Source organism: Toxotes jaculatrix, chromosome 20, assembly GCF_017976425.1.
Source record: "Toxotes jaculatrix isolate fToxJac2 chromosome 20, fToxJac2.pri, whole genome shotgun sequence".
Lineage (NCBI taxonomy): Eukaryota > Metazoa > Chordata > Actinopteri > Toxotidae > Toxotes > Toxotes jaculatrix.
The window spans coordinates 5,052,530-5,076,021 of NC_054413.1; the positions used below are offsets into that span (position 1 = coordinate 5,052,530).

A 23,492-nucleotide genomic window follows, 5' to 3' on the forward strand; every position below is an offset into this window, starting at 1 on the left:
GTTCAGACAGGCCGGACCGACGGCGCTGGCAATAAAAGCTGGGTCCAAAACTGGGGTTGAACCCTCGCCGACACACCTGGGGGCCACCTGAGAAGGAGGCTCACAGGGGAGGGCTGTAGTGTAACGTAAGACTGCCAAGAACTTCTTTTTTGTTTTTTTTTATGTTCATACAACATAAAATGGCAATAAAAAAATCCTATTCCTCAAGTATAACTGCAAATATCGTTTAATATAATGACCATGTCTTGTTGAACAGATGATAAAAGGCAGCACAAGGAGTTTATTTATAACACTTTACTTCAAGCTCCCCTATTTAACATTTATAGGCATTATATTAACATTTCACAAACAGTTTATAATGCACTGTGATGTAGCTTTATGCAGCTATCATAACATTTTAAATTGTTTATTAATGTACAGTATTTGTAAGCAATAATTACTTCACCTGCAAAGAAATATATTATATTATAAACTGTTTTACTGTTTTCATTCACTGTGTAAACAGCAGCCTCCACTTATATACTGCTTATAAATGCTAAATAGAGGGACTTAAAGTAAAGTGTTACCACATAATGACTGCAATTAATCAGGTTACACAAAACAGTTACAGTGTTTGAAATGCTTATGCATTACTAAGAGTAAACCTGTTAATAAAAACCTGTTAATATCAGTAGAAAAAATAGAATTATCTAATAAAGACCACAAGTAAGGACGTTAGCGTAGTGATCTATGAGAGCTATGGCACTAATTAGGCAGTAAGAACGTAGACAATAGCCCATTAAAGCACAAATAGGCAGGACAGGCCCATTGTTTCATTAGCACAGCTCTCTCTGAAGGTAATTACACTGATGTGAAATAGACTAAAATAGCTGCAGTAACATAGTAGCCCAGATTATCAGCCAAAGCCTCTTGATAGACTGTGCTCTTTGTATGTTTTTTTTTTTTCTGAAATCCAACAAAGCTTTAAAGTGTTAATTTTTCAGGCGCTGGAACACACATTGTTGAAACATGATGAGTTATTACCAGCAATGATCACAAGCGATTTTTAAGTGAAGAGCACCGCATCTCCACTTAAATTTGGCCCTAATTGTTTTGTTTCAGTCTATTAATCTTAAAAAGTGACACAGAAGAAAGGATTTCTCCTTAGTGATGAATGGCGGGACATTCCAATTCCCACTTAATAGCAATTAATTTTCTGATACCCGCACAAGTTTGGCTAGTTTTAATTAGTTTGTTCTGAGGAATAGGGGGAACTTCACCCCGGATTTCCATGAAAGCGGCGTCTGCCTGACTAAATACATTCTCATCAAAGGGAGCGGGGTGAGGCTGTCCGACCTTTCTAAGATTCAGTGTGCGTTTAATTTCCTATTTACTCTTTAAAATAACTCATTAGCATAAGTCCTCTGCACACAGTCCTGAGCCAAGCACATTAAGACAATAGCTCATTTAAATCATGTCAAAGTGAAGTTGCAGGTCCCTCCTCATCGTGGTTGAGCTGTAGCTTGATCTATATATAGTACAAGATAGGTGTGTTGTGAAAGTGCATTTTAAGGATTACCGGTAAATTCCCACAGGGGCCACCCATGCTATGACGAGCAGGGACACACTCATAATGCTTTAAGGTGCAGTCCCAATAGGCAGGGATGTAGCTGGTGTCTTTACAGCTGCTGGGCTGAATTTGGTTGAAAAGTCCATTTTTTTGGACGTCTGTGGTCCCTGAGACTACTAACCAAACACGATTTCAGTGACTTCTAATTCTAACTACACCTTTCAATGTGTAGTTAGGATTTGATACGTACAGAAATATAGTCATTTTAATGCTATGAACAACATTTAATTAATGAAACAGATGAAAGCATTGATGATGATGATGGTCCCATGGCCATGAAATCTCTCACAAAATGAGGACATATGACTGTGAATCAGTTTTGGACCAAATTTCTTAGTATATGATATACTTATGTATACTTGTGTCCACGTTCTGAGTCGTGTGGGATCAGTGCAGACTTACTGTCCATCGCCTGCAGGTATTCCATGTGCAGGGCACTGGCGCTGCTGGTGCCGGCCGTGGACGCCACAGAGGGGAGCAGGTCGCTCGTGTACGGGCTACGGTGGCCCGCCAGCAGAGCCATCTGGTGGTAGTACTCAGCTGTGGTCAGACCTGTGTGAGGGGCTGGAAAAAGGGAACACCGGGGTCAGCAAAGAAGAAGCAAGGTAACCGAAAAGTGACGGTGACAGAAAACGAAAAAAAAAAAAAAAATGGTGGATGAAGCTGAGGTATTTGCAGAAATGTGAGGGAGAGGGGGTCGAGAAATAACAGAGGAGGAAGAAAAATTATTAGGCAGTGAGAAAAATCTGACAGGGAGAACACCTGCACTGCATTATAAACCTGTATTCATTTACATTAGATGATAATCAGCTCAGCAGAACAGTAATGAGCACATTAGCAACACCATCAAGTTAAGCAAAACAGCTGCACAGGGAGCATCACCTGAAGTGGAGAGCCTCACTGGGGATTACGGGATGCTTGCTCAGAGATTACAGTGAGTGTGCATTAGTGTTTGATTGATGCATTCATGCCGAGCACAGCATAACTGATCATCTTACAATACAATTCTTAAACATCCTTTCTCTTCCTCTTACTGTTGCCTGATCACTTGGAGCCACTGCACACGTGTGTGTGTGTGTGTATATATATATATATATGTGTGTGTGTGTGTGTGTGTGTGTGTGTGTGTGGTAAGACTATGTGGGCTGACACATCTTTTGCCAGAGATGGTGCTTGTGCGTTGTACACATCAGGGCTGCAGTCTGCAGATATGCAACGTGCTCCTCGACTCTGCTCCTTTAAACTCTATAGGAAAACAAAAGGCCTAAATCTGCCCAGATATATCTGCATACATAAAGATACAGCAAACCATTCTGCCTCCACTTCATTTCTCTCTCTCTCTCTCTTTCTCAAAATGCCTCTCTTTTCCAAGTCATTCCCTTAGTTATAGAGTGCTGTAAGTCCTTGAACCATAGCCTAAAAATAAACATCTGGCGGTGGGCTTCTTTATGCAAATATCCTAAGGAAGAGAGAGGGAGAGGACTAACACTGTGGTTTTGGATGCAAATATGGAATCAGTTCAGACCCACTGAGTGCAGCAGTGTTTTTTCCCCCCAATTGAGAAATAAAGAGAAAATAAATAAGGAAACAGTGTATGAGGAGATTTCCTCTTAAGGCTGGTCTGTATGCCTGCAATATGCATCCATGATTGGTTGAATGAACGTAAGAAAAAAATTCTAAATTAATTCGATCTGGGTATTATGTCCTCACTGGAAGGAGGGAGTTTCTTAATTGTCTCCTCTGTTCCGCCTTAGCTTTGCTTTTGCATTCAACCATAATGTGGCCCATTCAGTATCCACGCACAGAAAAGGGCTTTGCGGAATTTCTAAATCAGAAATTCTGGCATCCGAGTGCGATCCTGGGGGCAAAAAGGGGGAGTGGGGGAAGGCTGTCAGTGTGGCACTCGACGTGGAGAAGGCAGAGACGCGCCTCAGGACTTGGTGAGCCACCAGGTGCTCCTTCAGCACAACAATAGGATCAGGGGCAAGCCTACCTCTGAACCCCATCTCACATAGAACACAGAAAAGAGAGAAATATTGTGAAGGAGGAGCAACAAAAAAAAAAAAAAAAAAAAAAGGTTTGAAAGCAAATGTGTGGCAGCGAGAGGGTGGCACTAAATCCCACCCACTTTAAATCTCCATTAGATTCTGTTAATTAATTCATCATTATTCAAATGTACTTTTTGGTAGAAAAAAAAATCTTTGCATATTGAAGAAGGAGGCTCCCTGTAAGCGTGGTGATATACTAACAACACAAAAGCTGATGGGTTAATTAATCACCGGATTGATTAAAGGAGTAATTAGGTGTCTCATTCACAATTCACAGCATTATGAACTGAAAAGGGATCATGTGGTAGGTTGGAGAAACTATTTTGATTTAAAGCAAGCTGAGACTGGTGCACATTATGTTGTGGTAATAGAAAATTGGAGGGTAGAGAGTTTCAGCTTGAGTACATACTTCCTGTTCGCAAAGAGCAATGTTGGAAGTGCAGGAGAGGGGCTGAATGAGCACAGACCCTTGGTCTTCACTTAGACATAGCTTTTAACAGACCTGGATGAGATGATGTCGAGTGAGCTGGTGTTGAGGAAATGGCCCTGCTATCTGCCGTCTCAGGAACGCACTTCAACAGAAGGTGGTGAGCTAAAGTGGGTCTCTGCTGCTTAAGTGCCAAAAGGTTGATGGGTGTGGACATGAGGGCCATAACGGGTCACCAGAACTTTATGGCAAACGTAGATTTTTGGCAAATAAGCTCTTTGATCAGCTTTGCTTTTTATGGCATCATAATCTGCAGTAGTTTTACCAGTGTTTTTCTGTTTAATTACTTTCCCAAACTGTTCAAAAATCACAGAAAATATTAAATACTAGTGCTATAACGAAGTAATTTTTCAGTGTTGATTAATTATGATGAATAATCATTAGTTAATAAAATGTCAGAATTTTTTTTTAAGTGATATCCTCAGATTCCTTGTTTTGTCCAACCAACAGCCCAAAGAAAAATTTAGAAAATGTAGAAAACTTAGAAAAAACAGCAAATCTTCACATTTGAGAATTTAGAACCAGCAATTTTTAAATATATCTTTTGCTTAATATGTGACTTAATTAGTCATCAATATTATGTCAAAACAATGAATCCTCTTTTGCTGCCAAAAACATACATTGTGTGTTTCTCTCTACATTTCTAACAATGATATTTTATCTATGTATATTTTATACAGTGTGGTTCTGGTGTCCACTTTAATTGATTTCCCAGTCTAAATTCATCTTGAGATGTCAGGAAACAAATGCTCCCTGTAGGACACCATAATAACCACCTCCACCACCTCCACCAAACCCTGAACTTGAATCCGACCCTCCCTTAGAGTGCACGATGTAACTGTACGTGACCCTGCCGCTCACTGAGGCATCCTCCAGAGGTCTCTGACATGACTCACAGATCAAAAGGATTAGCCTCCCTCCAACCTGCACCCCCACCCACACGGATCGCAGCGCACTCATAATACTCTCATGCACCCGTTCCCTCACTCAGATAACATCTCACCAACCCCTGGGCCTTAATAGAGATGGATCTAGTTGCCTCTCACCTGACCTCCTCTAATCTCAAACAGGAATTAAAGTGATACAGAGAATCGAGATTCCTCCTAATAGCAATCGAACCTCGCTGATCAATTCCAACAATTATTTTTAAGGGTCTACTGAGGCTTTATCGCCCATTTCTGCTCTGCTGAGTCTGTGTGCAGATGTGCATGTGTGTGCTGAATGCGCATCTGTGCCGTAAATGTGTATATGCATCATGCTTTGTGCGACGGTGTATGTTTCACTTCACCATCTGCAGGGCTGAGGCCCCGGGTGGCTGACAGAACGGAGATGGAGGGGCTGCTGTGGAGTGAGCGGATGTAGTCCATGTATGGGTTAATGTAGGGGTGCGGAGGGTGAAAGGGCGACTCCGCCCCCACAGAGGGGTTCCGCTGGGGTGAGATCCGGATGAGGGAAATGTCGGAGAAAGCCGGACTGCCCGCCAGTGCAGGAGGCCTGCAGACACACACAGAGGGAAAAAAAATACAGAAAAAAATGAATGCATATTTTGAATGTGTTACAAACCCGAAATAAAACTTAAAGCAATCACACATTTACATACAGTTGCTTAAACACTGATTTTTGTTTGATAATCAAATGAAAACTCAAATGAAGTTTTAAGTATGAAAGAAGTTTAATTAAAGTTGAGCCCAGTGTGAACATTTACTATCATACATAGTCATTATAAACAAAGCAAAACACCTTAAACACCTATAAATGACATTAAATAGATAAACCACAACAAAAATCTTCTGAGGGAGCTTGACTTTTTGAAGTCTGTCCACAGCAATCGCACTGATTAATCCAGCACATGTGGAACAGTAGCATCTTTTGACTCAACCGAGCTCTTATGTCACCAAATCTGTGTAAACAAAACAAATAATTCAGTTGTCCCCAAAGACTTAAGACGGACATCATGCTCATTTCATTAGGCCGGAGAGGCTCTGGACATCCTACCGTGGGTGGACTGGCAGCGGCAAGGCCAGACAAATGGACTGTGACGCTATCTCTCTCCCTCCATCTGCAAGGCAGAGAGGAGAGCGCTGCATTCCAACTGCTCCCTACGCAGACATTTCCTCAGATCAAAGGCAGCTTTCACCACTGCGTCTTAATCAGAGGGAAACGTTAGACCAAGCTCACCGCTGGCCAGCGCCAGACAAGCAACACTACACCACTTTACTCAGATGGCTTCAAACTTGGCTTTGAGCTGAAACCGTGTGCAGAATTGCACATGACGGATACAATGTTGTACAAAATCCATCAGCAAGTCTCGCACAAGATGCACATCTTTTCCTTTAAATAGAAAATATGAGCACATCAGGCGATTCTCTTTATCAAAAAAAAAAACCCTTTAACTTTACTATGAATTGTCTCTATTGTATGAGATGTGAAATAAAGTTGAGAACAATCAGGAAAACTTCTTAGGAGCCAAGTTTGAGATGAACTAATTTGTCTCCCTTCTTATAATTGGCTAGGAGGGCTAGGAAACTTCATAATGATGGCCTTCACCACAAAGGCCTTCCCCTGAGGATGTGGAGAAATCCACATATCAGCCAGACATTAACAGGCTAAGAGATTAGACTGAATTAGCCCCTCCACTTCTCTGTGGCTCCCCAGTGGACCAGTCTACTGTGACAAAAGACCCCAAGAGAAGGAGAGGATGAGCGAAGGAGGGGGGGAGAGGAAAAAGTGGGGGGTTAAGAGGGAGGTGAGAAGGAGGAGGAGGAGAGATGGAAAAGGGTGAGAAAAGACAGGAGAAAGGGGAAGAAAGAGTGAGAGACCTGGCCCAGAGTTTGTCTCACAGTGACCTTGAGCAAGGCAAGGGGAGCGGAACAGCCCAATTACAACCTCCACCCCGTCCCCTGATCCCCTACTGGCCCATTCGACCCTCCATTTCACAGCCCCCCTAATGAAAGAGCTCAGGCCAGGGCCAATAATAAGCACTGAGGAGTGGAAACACACACACACACGCACGCACTTACACGGTAACTCACAGACATATGTGTACACAGGCATTCACACATACAAACTTTGTCTTCAGGAGCCTTTCTGTAATTAGACCGAAGGGGCTGTGGGACGATTTTAAAAGCTTTCACTGTGTTCGAGTGTGCGACAACATGTCTCGGTTATGCTGAAGCAGGTGTATGTGAAAAAGACAATAGCACTCTCAGGAGAGGACGCCCTAAGAGGGATCTCCGTAAAAGCCTTGCTAGGTGACAGATCTAGGGATCGTATCTGACATTGCAACACAATGGTCACTGTATTTTTTTTTTTTTCACCTCCATTTGATTGGTGTGTTTCTGCACGTCTGCCGTCAAGAGTCTCACGAGAAATGTTTTACTTCCTCCACACCTTGCAGGCCACGCTGAGGGCAACCGTGCGCTTCAAAACAGGTGTGTGTGTGTATGTGTGTGTGTGTGTGTGTGCGCAACTATGTTTATGATAAGCAAGTCATGTGCCCACATGCCACCATTACATGCCTCATTTACACACATCACAACCCAGCTGCAGAGTGACGCTCACTTTGATGTCACATGGTTGACCACGCACGTACACACTCATGCACACAGGTGACTGAGGGAAACACAAACAACCTGCTTCGTCATGACCCAAGACGAGAGGGGAAAAATGAAAACAGAAACAGAAACGTTTCAACCATGTCCTGCACCTGACGTCTCTATACACAACTGAGAGAGTGTAACAGTGGAATTCATTTGAAATCTTAAAATTTCCAGATGTACAAGGATCATTTCAATGGCAAAGTATGTGGGACAAGTATTTTTATGTCCCTGAAATGGCCACATATGTCATTTTGGACATTTTCAATATAGAAATAAGAACCCAAGAGGAAAGGTAGAAAAATTTCATGACTCTTTTTCTTCATCTGGCCCTCCACATGCCTGTTTGAGCAGAGCCAGACACCCACTCTGGCTGCCATGACACTGATTAACCCTGTCATGCGTTGGCTGCGTCTCCCTTCACTGACCCTGGCTAAATGCCTCTGCTTCGCCTTGTTTTTCCAATTAACTTAGCGAATAAGAACAAAGCCCTACTGGCAGGCTGGGAGTACTGAAGAAGGAGGTGGTCAGAAAACAGACGCAAAAGAGAGCACGCATGTTGATTGGTGGCGTGGGGAAGAGGGAGATTTGAGCCTGATGAAAGGTGAAACAGGAAAGAAAAGTTTGAAGAGAAGAGAAGGAGGCGGGAAAGGTGTGGAGAGAGGATATAAGGGAGGGCTGCCGAGAGGCAGAGCAGGAACAGTAGTCAGGAGAAGGAGGAGGAGGAGGGAGTGTGTGAAGATATGGACTATGAATTGGGAGGGAAGGGCGGACAGAGAAGAGTTAGGGTAGAGGGGGAGTTAGAGAGGGAGGAGAGAAAAAGAGGTCTCAAGGGGTGCAGAGCCAGGTGTGAGGGGATTTGGGGAGGACAGCAGAGAGATGGATGGTTTAGTGGAGAGTGTTGTGTCTCTGTACATGTGGGAGAAAAACCAAGAGAGCGTCCGATCCTCCGTGTTCAGCCGCTCTCTGCAGGGCCGTGATGGTCTTAGCATCTGCCAGTATGCATTAATCAACATGACGAAAGGAAGTAATCTGACAACGTGCAGAGTGTGTGTGTGTGTGTGTGTGTGTGTGTGTGTGTGTGTGTGTGTGTGTGTGCAGGAATGTTCACCCCGTGTGTGTGCTGATGTTTGAGGAGGTGTGTGCAAGAGAAGCAGCGTCTTAGTTACACCTGATTTGAGATTTACATCAAAGCTGTACCGCAGGGTTTGCAGGCTCCTTCTTACCAGGGAGAAAAACTTTTCCCTCACTCCTCTACTTCCCTTTGTAGGTTTATAATTCCTGTTAACCCTCAAAGAAGGCATCCTGCAAACTGGGCACAAGGAAAGCCTGAGCTCCCGACATATGGAAGCCATTTCCTTTCACGTGGCCTCGCTTAAACCAGCCAGCGCCTCTTTAAGACATCGCATGTTTACACGGGGCGGTCTGTGGATTTTAAACTGTCGTCTTATTTCACCGGATGAATATACACTCGCCAAGTGTATATATGCCCCCACAAGATTTTGAGGTTTCACAGAGGGGTGTGTGTTCATGTAAACAGGCCTTGAATCTTTGTTTGGAACAAGGTTACATCAACACTAATAATTTTTTTTGGTGAAAGCTGCAGCAGAAACACACAGTTGTGGTGAACGCTGATGACTTCACTTAGGACAGAAGGTATCATTGTGGTGCAGCAGTTAGACCTGGTGGTATTGACACAGCGGTCTGCTAAAACAGGAACTGCGCTTTGCAAAAATACTTTTAGCTGAAGCATGAAATGGTTGCACATGAAATAAAATTAAAATTTCTTGATGTGCACTTCACAGAAGGGTACAGGAAATTGGGGAGTCTTAATTCAATAATCCAGCAACTGTGAGTGTTCACGGACCATCATATTTTCATCTGTAGCTGCTGGACTGGTCCAAAACAAGAGTCCAAAAAGAGAAAAAAAAATGAAAGGCAGGAGTCACGACACCTAATAAGTCCAACAGAAATTAGATTGAACCCAATCCTTTCATGTGGACAGTGCTGTGCCCAGCATTTAATCTCAGTGAAACCTTACCAAATTAAAATTGAGACTTTAGAGCAACTGCCATTATCAATTACTGAGATGGGCAGATGGAACCAAAATGGTTCTCTCATATCTATATGAACTTTACAGTACAAAAACAATGAGCGTACAGGTCAAACCCATGTCGGCCCGTCTCTCCTGACACATCACACCAAGGGGCTGAGTGAGGTGGGAACTGGAGTTTTGGAGGCAACCGGGATCAGTCAGGTGTCAGGTACTCTCCCGACCGAGGCTGACAGCATCACACGCCCATTTCCCCCCGCCACCCTCCTCCCCGACCTCACCTCAATCTCACCACCTCACAGAAACCTGCGCCCACCCTACCCCCCAAACCCCCTAACCCACCCAGCCACAGCACAAGGCTGCCACTGCTCTGAAAGCCTAAACCAGAGAGGAGGAAGAGAGGGGCTCCTGACAGCGGAAACAGAAGCACTTTAAAGCTCCAAACCCTTTCACTGAGATCAAAGGGCCACAGGAACAGAGCCAGCTGAGACCCAAGGAGAGAGGAAAGGGAGCTGAGACAAGAGGAGAGAGAGAAAGACAGACAGAGACTGAAAGACAGACACAAACAGGGGAAGGTAGATTTATTCTGGGTTCTTAATGACTCAATGGGAAAGTCTTCATTAAGTTCTGCCACTGAAGCACATTCCAATGACTTCCAGTGCTTTTCCACATTAGTAATGACAATTACAGAGCGGCTCAAACGCCGCTCAGCTTTATATTCAGATGCAGTGCACTTTATGTCAAACCAGCGGCCTCTGGATAGCAAATACTTAATTACACTTCGGCAGCTGCATTTAAAAATACATCTTTATTTTTTCCACACTAAGCCGAAAACTCCTACCCACAAAATGGAGCTTTTTCGAAAAGTGGATACATTTGCAATGGTGTGATTCACGTGCTGAATAAAGATTTACAAAAATGCTGACATATGATTGTCATGTCATAAATCTTTCAGTAAACATGACTGACATGTGTCTGTTTGCCAGCAATGTTAAGAGCTGTAACTGACACTGCGTATTTGCTTATTTCTGTTGTCAGACAGGTCGAGTAGCATTTATGATCAAATGAGGCTATTTAACACTCGGTTGACAAAAACAATCTCACTCGACTTACACGATTCTTCTCAAGCTAGTCTCCACTATCAGCAATCAATACAGGCGTCACAAACAACCCATGCTGCCAAATCACAGTCTTGCAGTCTCCATGTGGAGGTTAGCAGGAGTCAGAGTCTTGCTCAAGGTCACCTCAACAGAACAGATTCTGCAGAAGATGTAATCTGTCATATTTGAAATGAACATTTTGTAATTCTTAGAACTCAATTAGTGCATTTCAGTGATACGTGGAACGTGTCCTTTAGCCTCTCCTGAGAGCATCAACAGTTATAGTTTGTTGTCCATGTAATCTGAATTTCCTCCTCTCTGCTTTAAGCTTTTCTTCTGACTGGGCACAGCAGACCGTGGGCCTGGCAGGGCATGGTGAGGTTGCCAGGCGTTCAGGGTAACTATGCCCCCCTCCCCCGGAGCTGCGAGGGCTCTGCGTGACCCCCTGACATCAAAGGGCTGGGTGGGTTCAGGGGGTGTGGAAGGCTTTCTATTCATGGTCCCATCAAGCAGGATTCCCTCTCTGTGGGATACCTCTGGAGGCGTGCCAGACATTCCCATGCACCGCACAGTCAGTTCACACACACACACACACACACACACACACACTCGCTGTCCAGTTGAATACCCAGCACTCTCCTTCAGCTCCTCCATCTCCTCCCCCTGTGTGTTTCAGTCACGCTCACATTGTCTACATATAAGAGAGCACACATGCGCACTTGTCCTGCCAGAAAGATGTACAGTACATCCCTGTAAGCACGTATTACTTCCACGCCACTGGAGTGATAACATATGTTTATCAACAGGAGTCAGCGAGTGTGACAGGTTCAAGTCATAACAAACGGGTCCAGGTGTCAGAGGCTCTTGCTATAACTGCTGCCTGTGTGAACTCCAGACGAGTCACAAACCCGCTGAAGGTGTGTCACACATGAAAAACGCTTCTTGTTTTAGATCAAGGCTCCTCGTTGCTCCTTATACTCCAACAAAGTCAGAGGATTATGCTTTATCAAAAAAGGCAGAACCACATCTTTTCACCGCTTGTGCTGGTTCCACATTACGACCGAACACAATCGTCGTTTTGAAAAGTTTATGTTTGGCTTTGCCACGCAGCAGGGGATTTTTTTTCGCAGGCTGTTTCGAAAACCATTTTTCCACACTGCAATTAAATGTAATTTCAGCCATCGAGATAAGAATGTCTACCAAAACGAATCAACAGAGTATATAGCAAGAAGATGAAAACATGAAAGTGAAATTACACAAAATGAGCCTGCCTTTTTTCCTGTAATTTCAAGGGGGGCTGGAATCAGGGAACGAACATGAGACCAAAAAAAAACACACAAAAAAAACATTTTCTTGTTCTTTTTTGGTCCTTTCCCGTGCTTGATTTTGCCCTTTTACAAACAGAGCAATCACTTTGCATGGAACATTCAACCTTCATCTCTGCTCGCTGCAAATTACGCACTTGATTACTGCTTTTTTCAAAGCAAGTACAGGTGGAATTAGCACTGCACGCAGTTAGTGTTTTGAGTTCCTCTGGCATGCCCCGGGCTACAGAGAAGATAGGAGGGGACTCCTGGGTGTTGAAGTGTTAAACTTCTGAAAACAAGGATGAAGCAAATCTATCTTTCCTTTTCCTCTCAAGCGGTGTCTCGATGGCCCTGATGCTTTTACAGAAAAACTCAGCTGACGCCTGCAGCTAAACAGCATTCAGGTTCCACACCCCATCGCCTCCACTACCCTGACAAGTCAGGTAATGAGCGAGCATGTCTGTGTGCGCACAGCCCATCTCAGGTGAGGGGCGGTGAGGAGAATGAGTGTGGCCCAGGGCTGCGAGGAGCGCCGCGGCTCGGTGAGACGGCTCCGCATGATCCCCCTCAATTCACCACATCACACTGGGCTGCTGAAATGAGCAGCCGCACGGATGGGCCTGAGCAAATCACAAACAATACACAGCGCTACAAGACAGCAGAGACACACTGCTGGAGATGGTTAATCCTTCAGACAGGGATCTGAGGTAGAAGAAGAGAAAAAAAGGGGGGGTCGGGAGGAAGAGGAGGGAGGGCTGAGACACAGAGGGAGGAGAACAGGAGCATCAGGTACAAGACACATAAATATATGTTTCCTTCTCTGCACTGAAAGTCTCCTTTTCAGAATGAAATCCATCACGTTTTCCTAATACATACTTCTCGTAGAGGGAGGGGAAGGAAAGAAAAGCTGGACAGAAGAAAGGCAAGCGCTGGTGGGAAAGTGAACAGACACAGCCTACTTTATTCTGGCCATTTCATCCATCTTGTTGGACTAATAAAATGTCAAGTGGAGTTCCTTGATATTTAATCATGAAGGGGCTGAGTGCGTGGTGGTGCCAAACTCGAGCCTGATGAAGCTTTGGGAGGCTTAAACACAGACCTGCGGAAATTTTGGATATACCCAAAGGAGGATGTTTCACAAACTAGCCACATAAGTGAAAGTGATATGATTGGGAGGGAATTCTTAATAAGCCCACTTTGGGAAACATGCATGTATTTTTTTCATTGGCTCTAAGAACATGACAAGAAATTTCCCAGATTTATTTAATCCCTTTAAACAAACTGTCACTGCTAATTCCCAATAAATCACTCATACAGACGCGTCAAATAAATGATGAGCATGCAACAAAAACCTCGCTGCATTCTTACAAGTGCGGTCACCCTGCAGCTGCGTGCACGACAGCACATATTTGTGTAGCTCCCGCTGGACGCTCGCTGGGAGAAAAAAAAAAAACTTTACAAACTGACCCCACATCAAAAAAAAAAAAAGTATCATGGGAGACAGAAGTAGAGAGGGGTTTCCTTTTGGCTCATTCCAAACTCCAAACGACATTATTAGATGAAACCATTCTCTATCACGCTATCAGATGTAATGGACGCCACATCTGATAAGGGAGAAGATAACAAAGAGCTGAGAGAAAAGAATCGCTTTATGTGATATGAATTAATTTTCACTGGTGAGGAGAGTGTAAAAGGAGTGAAATTTTCTGTGATTCAGAAGATAAACAAATAGGGAAAAAAAGGGAGGAGAAGAGGTGTAGAAGCTTTAAGAGAGGTAATGAACTCATTTCCTCCCACATTAAAACTGTCAATGGTCTTTAGCAGCACCTCAGTCGGACTAAAGGAATTTTATAACCAACATGTGGTAATATTTTAGATTGTTGCATTTAGGTTTCTCCGAATTATTTATTGAAGGCCTGACTAGGAGAGATGGAAGAGGAGGAGAGAGAGAGGGAGAAAAGGAAAAGGAGGAACAGAGGGAGGATGGAAAATGAGGAGAGTTGGAGAGGATTTATGACCCTGTTCCCCAGGTCTCGTTACTTGCTGTAACTGGCCCCCAGAGTGGGATCGCAGGGTCTGGAGCCCAGAGCCCAGAGATCAGAGTAATGGAAATTCCACATTTCTGCACTGCTACAGCATGACGTCTGCAGGGCGCAGGCTGAGTCAAAAAGCTGTAAACTGACTCTCAGTTTCTTAAACTAAAATTGATTATTGTGCATAAGGTAAGGAGCAAAATATTTCCTTTTTAAAATCAGCGTTTCCTCTAACTGCAGAAAAGTAATTTTAAGTGACAGCTTCTTTAAACTACTACTGCTATTTGTGAAGAGAAGCAGATGTCAGGACAGCGGCTGCCTGATGTTGCGGAGACGATGTGAGGCGGCGTGCCGCCAGCGCTGGGTAATATCTTGACAGTCACTGCTGTTCTCTAATAGCTCCCCGCCAATGAGAGGAGGGTCTTTTACAAAGCCAATTAAGAAACGGCTCATAAAAGTGACAGCCCACCACACCCAGCAAATAACTCACCAATGAAAAATTTCAATTAAATTATTAAATGCTATTTAAGGCTAAAATTCTCTTGCTCCATCCCCTGTGTGTGAGTATTTATCTTTGGCATATATTTTTTGTAAACTGGCTATTTTGTGTTTTTTGGGCTGATTATCAAATAAAATAAGCTACATCAACACGTCACCTTGGGCTCTGGGAAATTGTAATTTCATTTTTCACAATAAACTACAGATATTTTACAGAAAAAAAACAATCAAGAAAATAAGGCAGATTAAGTGACAATGAAAATAATTATTAGTGGCATTATTTTTGATGCACATTATAACAATTTTAATGTTAGAATAAAATCCTTATATTTAATTTTAAAAAATGTATTATTAAACGTCTGAGATTAAAAGAAGAGAGAGACAAGGAAACATTATTTTAAAAAAAAGATTGTGTATTTCAATTTGTGTTGTTTGATTTATATCTAAGAAAAAAATAAAAGATGAAGAGCTGCAAACAAAAAATTTTAAATAAATGGGAGAGAAATAAATAAAGTGAGAGATGAGAAAATGTTTCAAGTGTGTGTGTGTTTTGTTGCGTGTATGTGTGTGTATGTGTGTGTGTGTAAGCATGGATGCACATGCACAGCGCGGAGCTGCTGGCACCTGCCTGTTATCTCTTCCCCTCAGACCTGGTTTTCCATTGTGCTCCATGGGAGAGCTACAAATTGAGATCTCAAACATGAAGAGGGGGCAAATGACTTGTGTATAGAAAATCAAATCCACTAATGTGTTACATGTGCAAATTCACAGGCCTTGTATTAGAGATTAATGTATTCCTCTTTCATCGAAAATGTACCTTTTTCAAAGATATTTTTAATGGACCCTGAAATTAAATTCAACCAAGGACTAACACTGAAGCTATTACAATGAATAGGAAATATTTGTTGAACGACTAATCAGACAGGATTTGATTTGCATGAATAAAAGTGTTATGTAAGGAATCATTTGTAGATACTATGAAGTCTTTAGTTGAGATTACTATTTGGCTTTAAGACATACTGAATCGGTCATAAACCATTTAGAGGGGAGCAAAAAAAAAAGAAAAGTAAAATATAAAAAATGCATGTGATATTTAATAAACTAGGGAGAAATACAAATACATACACAGCGGCTGCAGCAGCCTCAGCGTAGGTAATCCTAGCCTGGTAAGTAGAGTTTTGGAACATGTCTTTACAGATCTCCACGGGTAATGACTCAACCCTAAAACCTTTACAGGCCTTGTCAAATATCTGCTGTGCCAAAGTTTTTTTTTTTTCTCTACTTCCACCCTACCTGCTGGATCCATCATTCTCAAAATACACAGGTGCCTTCAGAATACCACGGTCCTGTGCTCAGGCTGAATAGAAAAAAAGACTACACTGCCCTTTTAGGGTTCTGAAACTGGTGTATTACAAAAAAAATAGATATACTGTAACTTCAATCTGCCCACATTTCTGCTTAGGCATTTATCTCCTTTCTCTCTAAATCCTGAAATTGCCTCAGAAAAAAAAAAAAAAAGAAAAAGAAAACGGGGGAGAGATACTTTCCCTTCCTCGCACATTTTCACAGAGTGGTGCACAACTTTCTTTCTTTCCTTTTTTTTTTTTTTTTCTCCAGTGAAAATTGAAGAGGCTTTATGTCAAATACGGCTAAAGCCAGCCTCTCCATATCAAACAACGCAGCGCGAAAATTACTGTGGCGATGATAAGGCTGCCAGATAGAGTGGGAGAGGAGAGCGAGGGGGGAAAAAAACTGAAAGGAAGTGACTCTACTCAATTATACTGCAAAATTGGTATGACTGAATATTTTTCATTCAGGTGACTGATAGTATCAGTGAAACTGCAATGCAGATAAATAAAGGAGCCTTCTGTCAAGAATAAACACCATTAATCATGAAGCCAGCTACTGCGTGACCGCCTGTCCCCCCGACTTACTCCATAGAGAAAGTATTAAAGAGGGGGGAGGAAAGAAGAGAAGGGGGATGGAGGGAAACCAGTGACTGCACCAGAGAGGGGTGACCTACGAAGTCACACAGAATGGGTTTTGGACAGTTAGAGAGGAAGATGAAAAAGTGGCCTTCGTCTCTGTCCCCTGCGTTTCGGTGACAGCCGCCGTATCTGGACAGAGATTATCAGATGCGATTAGGAAATAATCATTAATTCTTTATGTAATTTATGGCTTCACTTCACATTCTCTCCGAGTCTAGACAATATTCAAATGTGAATATTAATAGGCCATAATTTTTATTTAACTTTTTTTTTTAAGAGAGAGAGAGAGACTGAAAAAATGTTGCTTGTAAATAATAGTTATATTACAAAAAATATATAGTTACAAAGACCAGCTACTGTGTCAAATGTTTGACAAAAAAAAAATGCAGACAAATCAGTGAAAACAGTTTTGAGGTCTGGCCTGAAACACGAAATATCAACTATTAAATGACAAAGCAAAGTCAAATCACACCACAAATAACCTCTGATGAAGCTGCACACTTACAAAACATCTATAAAGCTATACTACATGCTTTGGTCTTTCTATTGTTTTGCAGTATCTGTGTGTCTGTACTTGTGTGTGTGTGTGTGTTGAAATGCTCGGCCTCGTCCCATCTGGAAGGAGGTGTTGAGATAAGACTGCGGTCTTTATGCTAAGCAACATGCCACTCCTCTATGCCCAGACTGGGCGCTCTGACAACAGTTTATGTAAATAACAAAACAACAGTCAACACATCTTGAAAAAAAAAAAAAAAAAAAAAAAAGAATACACCCTCCTGCTGGGAGAGAGGGTGTTTTCTGTATTCAGAGGACAGCGAGGCAAAAAAAAGTGTAGAACTGGTGAGATTCTCAGATCCCTAAAGAAAATAAATTGGAAATCGGAGGGTAACAAGGTGATTCTCTCAGTTTTGGCGGCTCTTTAGATTAAATAACGAGCCTGAGTCAATTAACTCCTTCCTGCTTCATCATTTCAGGGCTGAGGTTGCGCTGCGATGACAGAGAAGCGCCGCAACTCTCCCCTGGTACCTCCAGAATACCTTCCAGTCAGCTCAGGCCCGCAGCTGAACAAACACACTGCTGAATGAAATAACCACACAGGCTGGGAACACGGAAACACGCCCTCACAGCCCCCGCCTGCACTGCACCTCCACAGTGACAGAAAATACAGTGTGTGACTTTATTCATCAGTAAGACTGAGTTTTCTTTACAATATAACTTTTTTTGGCGTCTTGGGGCATGAGCTTGCTGCATTTTTTTGTTTTCCAGTAAAAAAGTTAGTTATGATACAGTGGTAGTTCTTGCATACATGTATCTGAACATATTTCAAAATGGAAAAAATGCATTATTTTGGAGGTATATATATATGTATATATATATATATATATATATATATATACATATATACATATATATATATATATATATATTTGTTTTACTTTTGCAGTTTCTCGCTTCATGAGATGCTTCAACAAATTATCTATTTTCAGAAGCATCTTTTATTATGCACATAATACAGATATTTCATCTTTAATACACAATCAAATTGAAAGAAAGCATGACCTCAAAGCTCTGGCTCTTCTTTTTGTTCTGCAACTTTATAAACTCTTACACTGACTCTGCCATTTTGACTAATTCTTTCCTAAATACACACAGGGCAACCGCGCAAAAGGCAGTGAGTCAATTGCTTATCCCATAAGAATGTTTTGCTGTTTTTGAGGCCCCATTCACAGCACGAGGGCCCCGGGACTCCAGAGTAAACTCTGATGCTGATAATTGACTTGTGACGAATACCTCTGTTTGTTCTGAGCGGTCTCCGGGTGACCGAGAGCCGGCACTGAGCCACATGAGAGGGCTGTTTTGTTTTGCTGTGTACTATGGTCAGGCAATAAAGCTGGAATGAAAGAAGCTGTCTCTTCTCTTGGCCCCAGCCTCCCCCCAAACTCCCATTAAGCCAGTCCTGCACAATGGTGGTGGCAAAGGGGACCAGAGCTCCCATGGAGAGCCAGCTCTTCTTCGATCAATGTGTTTATTTAAGCAGGAAGCATCTTCTCTGGAGCAGGAAAGGCTTTTTCTCCTTTCGGTGATGCTGGAGGTCAGCTGCTCCCAGACCAGAGACACGCAGAGAAAAAGCACAGGCTTTGGGGCAGGAATTCTCTTTCACTGGTCCCGGATCAGTCCAGGACATTAGAGTTTTGCTCAAGGTGGAAGGTTATAGAGACTCAGAAGAAGTGTGTTGTTAGCTGGCTTAGGCTTCAGCTCAAACTGGGGGCTGCTGGAACTCCAGAAAAGTGCAGCTCTTTCATGTGAATATACGAGTTCCTCTGTGAAGCACGCACCCACAAGAAGGGACCCCCACCCCCCTCCTGACCCTGAGGCTTTAATATTGAATGGCACATTGGTACCTTCCCCACAAGAATTCATAAACTAAACGATTAGCCTCTGTCTGTAATTGCGCTCTCCCTTGCCTAATAGGGGAGGTGAGGTAAAGAGGGAAAAAAACAAAGGACAGTTAATTTGTGATTTCCTCTGCTCATTTGAAGGCAAATTAAGTGTCAAACAGCTAATACAGAGCATATTTCATTTTATGAGCTTTTAATTTAATTCCACCGCCTCATATCGCTGGAGCCTGTTAGCTGCGCGGCTAACGCCCGCTCCTCATCTGAAAACGGGGGCCATAAATAAACATGTTTCAATTAGGTCCTTCACAGTAATAGGATATGATTCTGTTCATTTGCCACGTATGGATGGTGGATGTGTCATTGTGGCAGAGAGGAAACAAGCTGCTGGGCGTTTGTGGTGTTTTTCTCCGGCCATGGATGCCCAGTGGTGACTGGTTTGTGTGCGTGGCGGGGGAAGCTGGCTGGATTGATGGAACTGCCGCAGGGCCAACCCAACTGTAATTACAGACCGTAATGAGAGGCTGCATGGGGAAGTACTGCAATAATAGTCCCTGTGTACTTAGGCATATCTTTGAGAGGGCTAATAACGATTAATTCTGTTCACCGAGGAAAACTTGTCTTAAAACAATTCAATATTTCTCCATAAGCAGGCTCCTGTCTGCCATTTCCCTGGAGCGACAGCTATACGTTGACTGCCTCTGTTTCTTCGGGCTGGCTACAAGCAGCGTTGCCGGGCAGAATGCATCACTTCTAAATCTTAAGAGAGATTTATTTTTTGGCTTTAGCTCTACGGTCGTAAAGTTTGGCCGCAGCTAAAACTTGCACAAAGCCGAACATGGGAGTGCAATTAACTCCAATTTGCCATCAGGTGGTTGGGCCCAGCTGTAATACAACCGATGAGTGTTTCTACTCACAGAGAAATTCAGAGCTGCTTTTTTAATCAAGCAGGCAATATTGCTGCTTCCCAGTGCAAAGACTCAAGCACAGTTGAGATTTCTGCATGGAGCCCACGTAAGTTCATGGATAACGTGCATGACAGTGAGTTCACAGACTTGATTTAAGCAAGCCTGGTCGCTAAACAGCTGTCTTATAATAATGACAAATAGTTTCCCTCAGCATAACGTGTCATATTAAACAGCTCTATGCTTAATGGCTTGGATAAATAGGCCATAAGTAGCATGGCAGAGCACAGCCATGTCTCCAGTGACAGCAAACCAAGCGTACAGATAACTCCTGTCCGGACAGAGTGACTGAAGACACCGGCACTGCGTAACTTCTCTCCCTTAATTCAATTCCCTGGCTCTGCGTTGTCCCTCCACCCCCTCCTCATTTCTCTCCTCCCCCTCCCTAACCTGTGCTCCAGATCGTACCAAAGCGCTCCTGACGGATAACAAGCCAGGCTGTTTGTTCGAGCCTATGTTGCCGCCGCATGTTCGCCCCATTATCTCCGCATAAGCTAAATGCTAAATTATATTTGCCATTTTGTTTGCAGTGACATGGGGCATCAATCACCTCCCTTTTTTATTTCCTCGCCACCCCCCCCCCCCCCCCCCCCCCCCCCCTTTTTTTTTTCTCTGCTGCAGCCCCTGAGCAGGAGACGAGGGGTTGAGAGGTGGGGTGGGCCGGAGGTGGGGAGGCGGAGGGTGGGGGGGACATAAAAAATTCATTACGCTTAGTGGCACATCAGCAAGGGAGAGATATGACTCCTGAGGAAAGGAAGGGGGGAGTTGATAATGATGAAGAATATCAAACATAATGCGGCCCAAGTAGCTGCCCCATCCAATTTGTCCTCGTCGCGTGGTGATCGCTTCCTTCGTGTCTACGGGTAAGAAACAAGCGCCGCAAGGACGATGAAGCATCTCCTTGTGGTACTTAGTGTTTAGATGCAAAGAATACAAATGATGGCAAGAGTAAAAGGGACAGAAAGAGTGAAAGAGTGAAAGTAAGGAGAAGAAAGAGCAATTTGAGCACGAGTGTATGTTAGAGAGTGAGCTGAGGGAATGCAGGGTGCTCTGCTACCCTGGTCAGTCTGAAGCACTCCAGGGAAAGCACTGTAACAAGAGTTCCCCTGCTTGTAAATACTTACCACTCTCTTATGAGGTATGACATCACGTATTTACCCCATTTGACTGTGTGTATGTGTGACTGGATGAGGTGGGATAGTTAGGTATATACAGTTCATGTGTTAGGAGCCCATCCGTGTCAGTCAGAGGTGGGTAGATTTGCTTCCTTCTCTTGACAGGGCTTGATCACTGCTCTTATGAGAATCGCGCGCTCCCAGGCTCCCCTCGCCCTGCTCTCATTTCCATGTCTCTGACACATGTTCATTTGCGTGTCTCTGACATGCGGATCATGTTGCGCACATACAGGCCCATGGCCTTTGATCCTGAAAGGCAAAGAGAGGCGCCCAGCACCCATGAGGAGGATGCTCCGCGCCCACAGGCGGAAGGAAGCTTAGGGGTCTGATTTGTATCGCCATTAATAGCGGGGAGCTCACCACTGATGTGCGTGATGCAGCTGAATCAAACATTCCCTCAGGTACGATCAGCAATATTTCAGGTGTGGGTGTGTGTTTGAGTGTGTGTGACCAGTTTTGAGAGACTTACACGTGAAGAGGGGGCACAGGCGAAGGCTCGTAGATGTAACGTCCCTGGGCATGTCTGTCGTCAATTGGCACAGGAGGATGGAAGGTAGGGAAGAACTGTGGTGCAGCTGTATAGAAAAACAGGAGGAGAAAGAAAAAGGACATGTGAAACATGATTTCTTTTTCTTAGCACTTCGTTAGACCACTGGTTCCTCTAACATACTGTCATGTGAATTCATTCCCTCCTCAGCTAATCTAAATAGCAGCTATAATGAAAGGCAGTGGTTGATGGCTATCTTTCAGCAGACCCACCCAAGAGAGACCTCATTAAATGCACTGAACTAAAAGCTGCACGGCTCCAAAATGTTCGCGGAGGAAGTCTTTGTAAATGTCTCAAGGCTGACAGAACTCAAAATAAACAGCGATAAAGAACCGTAAGAAAGGCAGCCAAATGGCACATTTCTCACCGTACCAAGCATAATATGGTTTTGTACAAAGGATAATGTTTAAGTACAACCAATGAAACGTACAAAATGAGAACAAAAACATCCTGTTCCGTTTCAGTGTTTTGTCACAACTGCCAGAGAGAATCAAGAGGCTTCTTTTTTCCCCCTCCAGATAAAACATTAAAACATTTGCATAATATGAGCTTCCAAGCCTTTCTCTATTTTTACCCCTGAAATTGAAACTGTTGTGCTGCCACTAGGCAGAATTCACATATGTATGCACTCATCTTCTAACCTTAACTGCAAACCACACCATAATCTTAAAAAAAACTAAAGCTGGAATTTTGTGTTGCAACTGTGCATCCATTGTTGGACAAGCTGCAACAAGCAAACCGTGTGTGGGAATTTTGCTCAAGCACGGCCTACCTGAGGGTCGAGTTGTGAAACTGAAATGCGTTAAAATTTCTACTGAATGACCATCACACACCGGGCAACGTTTTTTTTTTTTTTTTTTCACTCACTTCACTCACATACTGTCTGAACACATCTCAAGGCCAGAACACACGTCACTTTACTGCCTGTTACTGAGACGATTGCCAAGCTGCGTATCATCACCCTCGGGCAAAGTGTGTGTCAGCATCTGCATACCTTCACGCAGCAAGCCTCTGAGGCTGCTAGCTATGTGTTTTTGCTTGTAAACATTTGGGAGCGTGTGCCAAGAGGGCAGATGGCCAAACGGTGGGGTGTCTGACAGCTCTACATGTGTTGGTCCATGCCAAACGCAGCTGCATCGCTGGGCAACACAGCAGGTGTTGATCCCCCAGCACCACTCAGGTCTGTTTACCTCATCGCTCATTCTTTCATTGGGATGATCACTGCCAGCTTGAGCCAACACAGCTACAATTAAGAGGGGATCAGTTTGGTGTTGTTTGTAATCCTGCAGCATTAGAACTCAAGTCTTAAAGAGACACTCCGGGAATTTAGTGTTACACCTCGGTAAAGTTGGGAGGTGTAATACTAAAATATTTAAAAATGTGAAGTCTCAAATTTCAAACTGATGTAACTGTAGTATTTTTGGAGACTTTGGAAAGCTCCCTCCACAGCCACAGACAAAATTACACAGTTGTTTTCACAGGCTGTAGTACTCCCCATGAGCAGTAATTTGACTGTGACATGTTGAATTGGTGGAGTGCCCTTTAAAGCCTAAAATACTGGTAGCACATGACGCCGCTATCGTTCAGCGCTAACCCGCACACCATCCCTGCAACAGTAAAATGTCTTATTTTCCCCTGTTGATGCCCCAGATAATAACAAGTCTGTTGAGGTCTTTTAGGGGAAACTGAG

General features: G+C 43.4%; 1 protein-coding gene across 1 annotated transcript in view; it reads right to left on the reverse strand.

Annotated features, from left to right (window-relative positions):
- Positions 1–23,492, reverse strand: part of gli3 (GLI family zinc finger 3) — an 88,767-nt gene that overhangs the window by 19,059 nt on the left and 46,216 nt on the right. The window contains exons 4-6 of the mRNA XM_041066068.1: positions 21,725–21,830; positions 5,433–5,638; positions 2,012–2,173 (exon numbers count right to left, since the gene is read on the reverse strand). Of these exons, the coding sequence (XP_040922002.1) occupies positions 2,012–2,173; positions 5,433–5,638; positions 21,725–21,830 (474 nt within the window). The remainder of the gene's footprint in view (positions 1–2,011; positions 2,174–5,432; positions 5,639–21,724; positions 21,831–23,492) is intronic.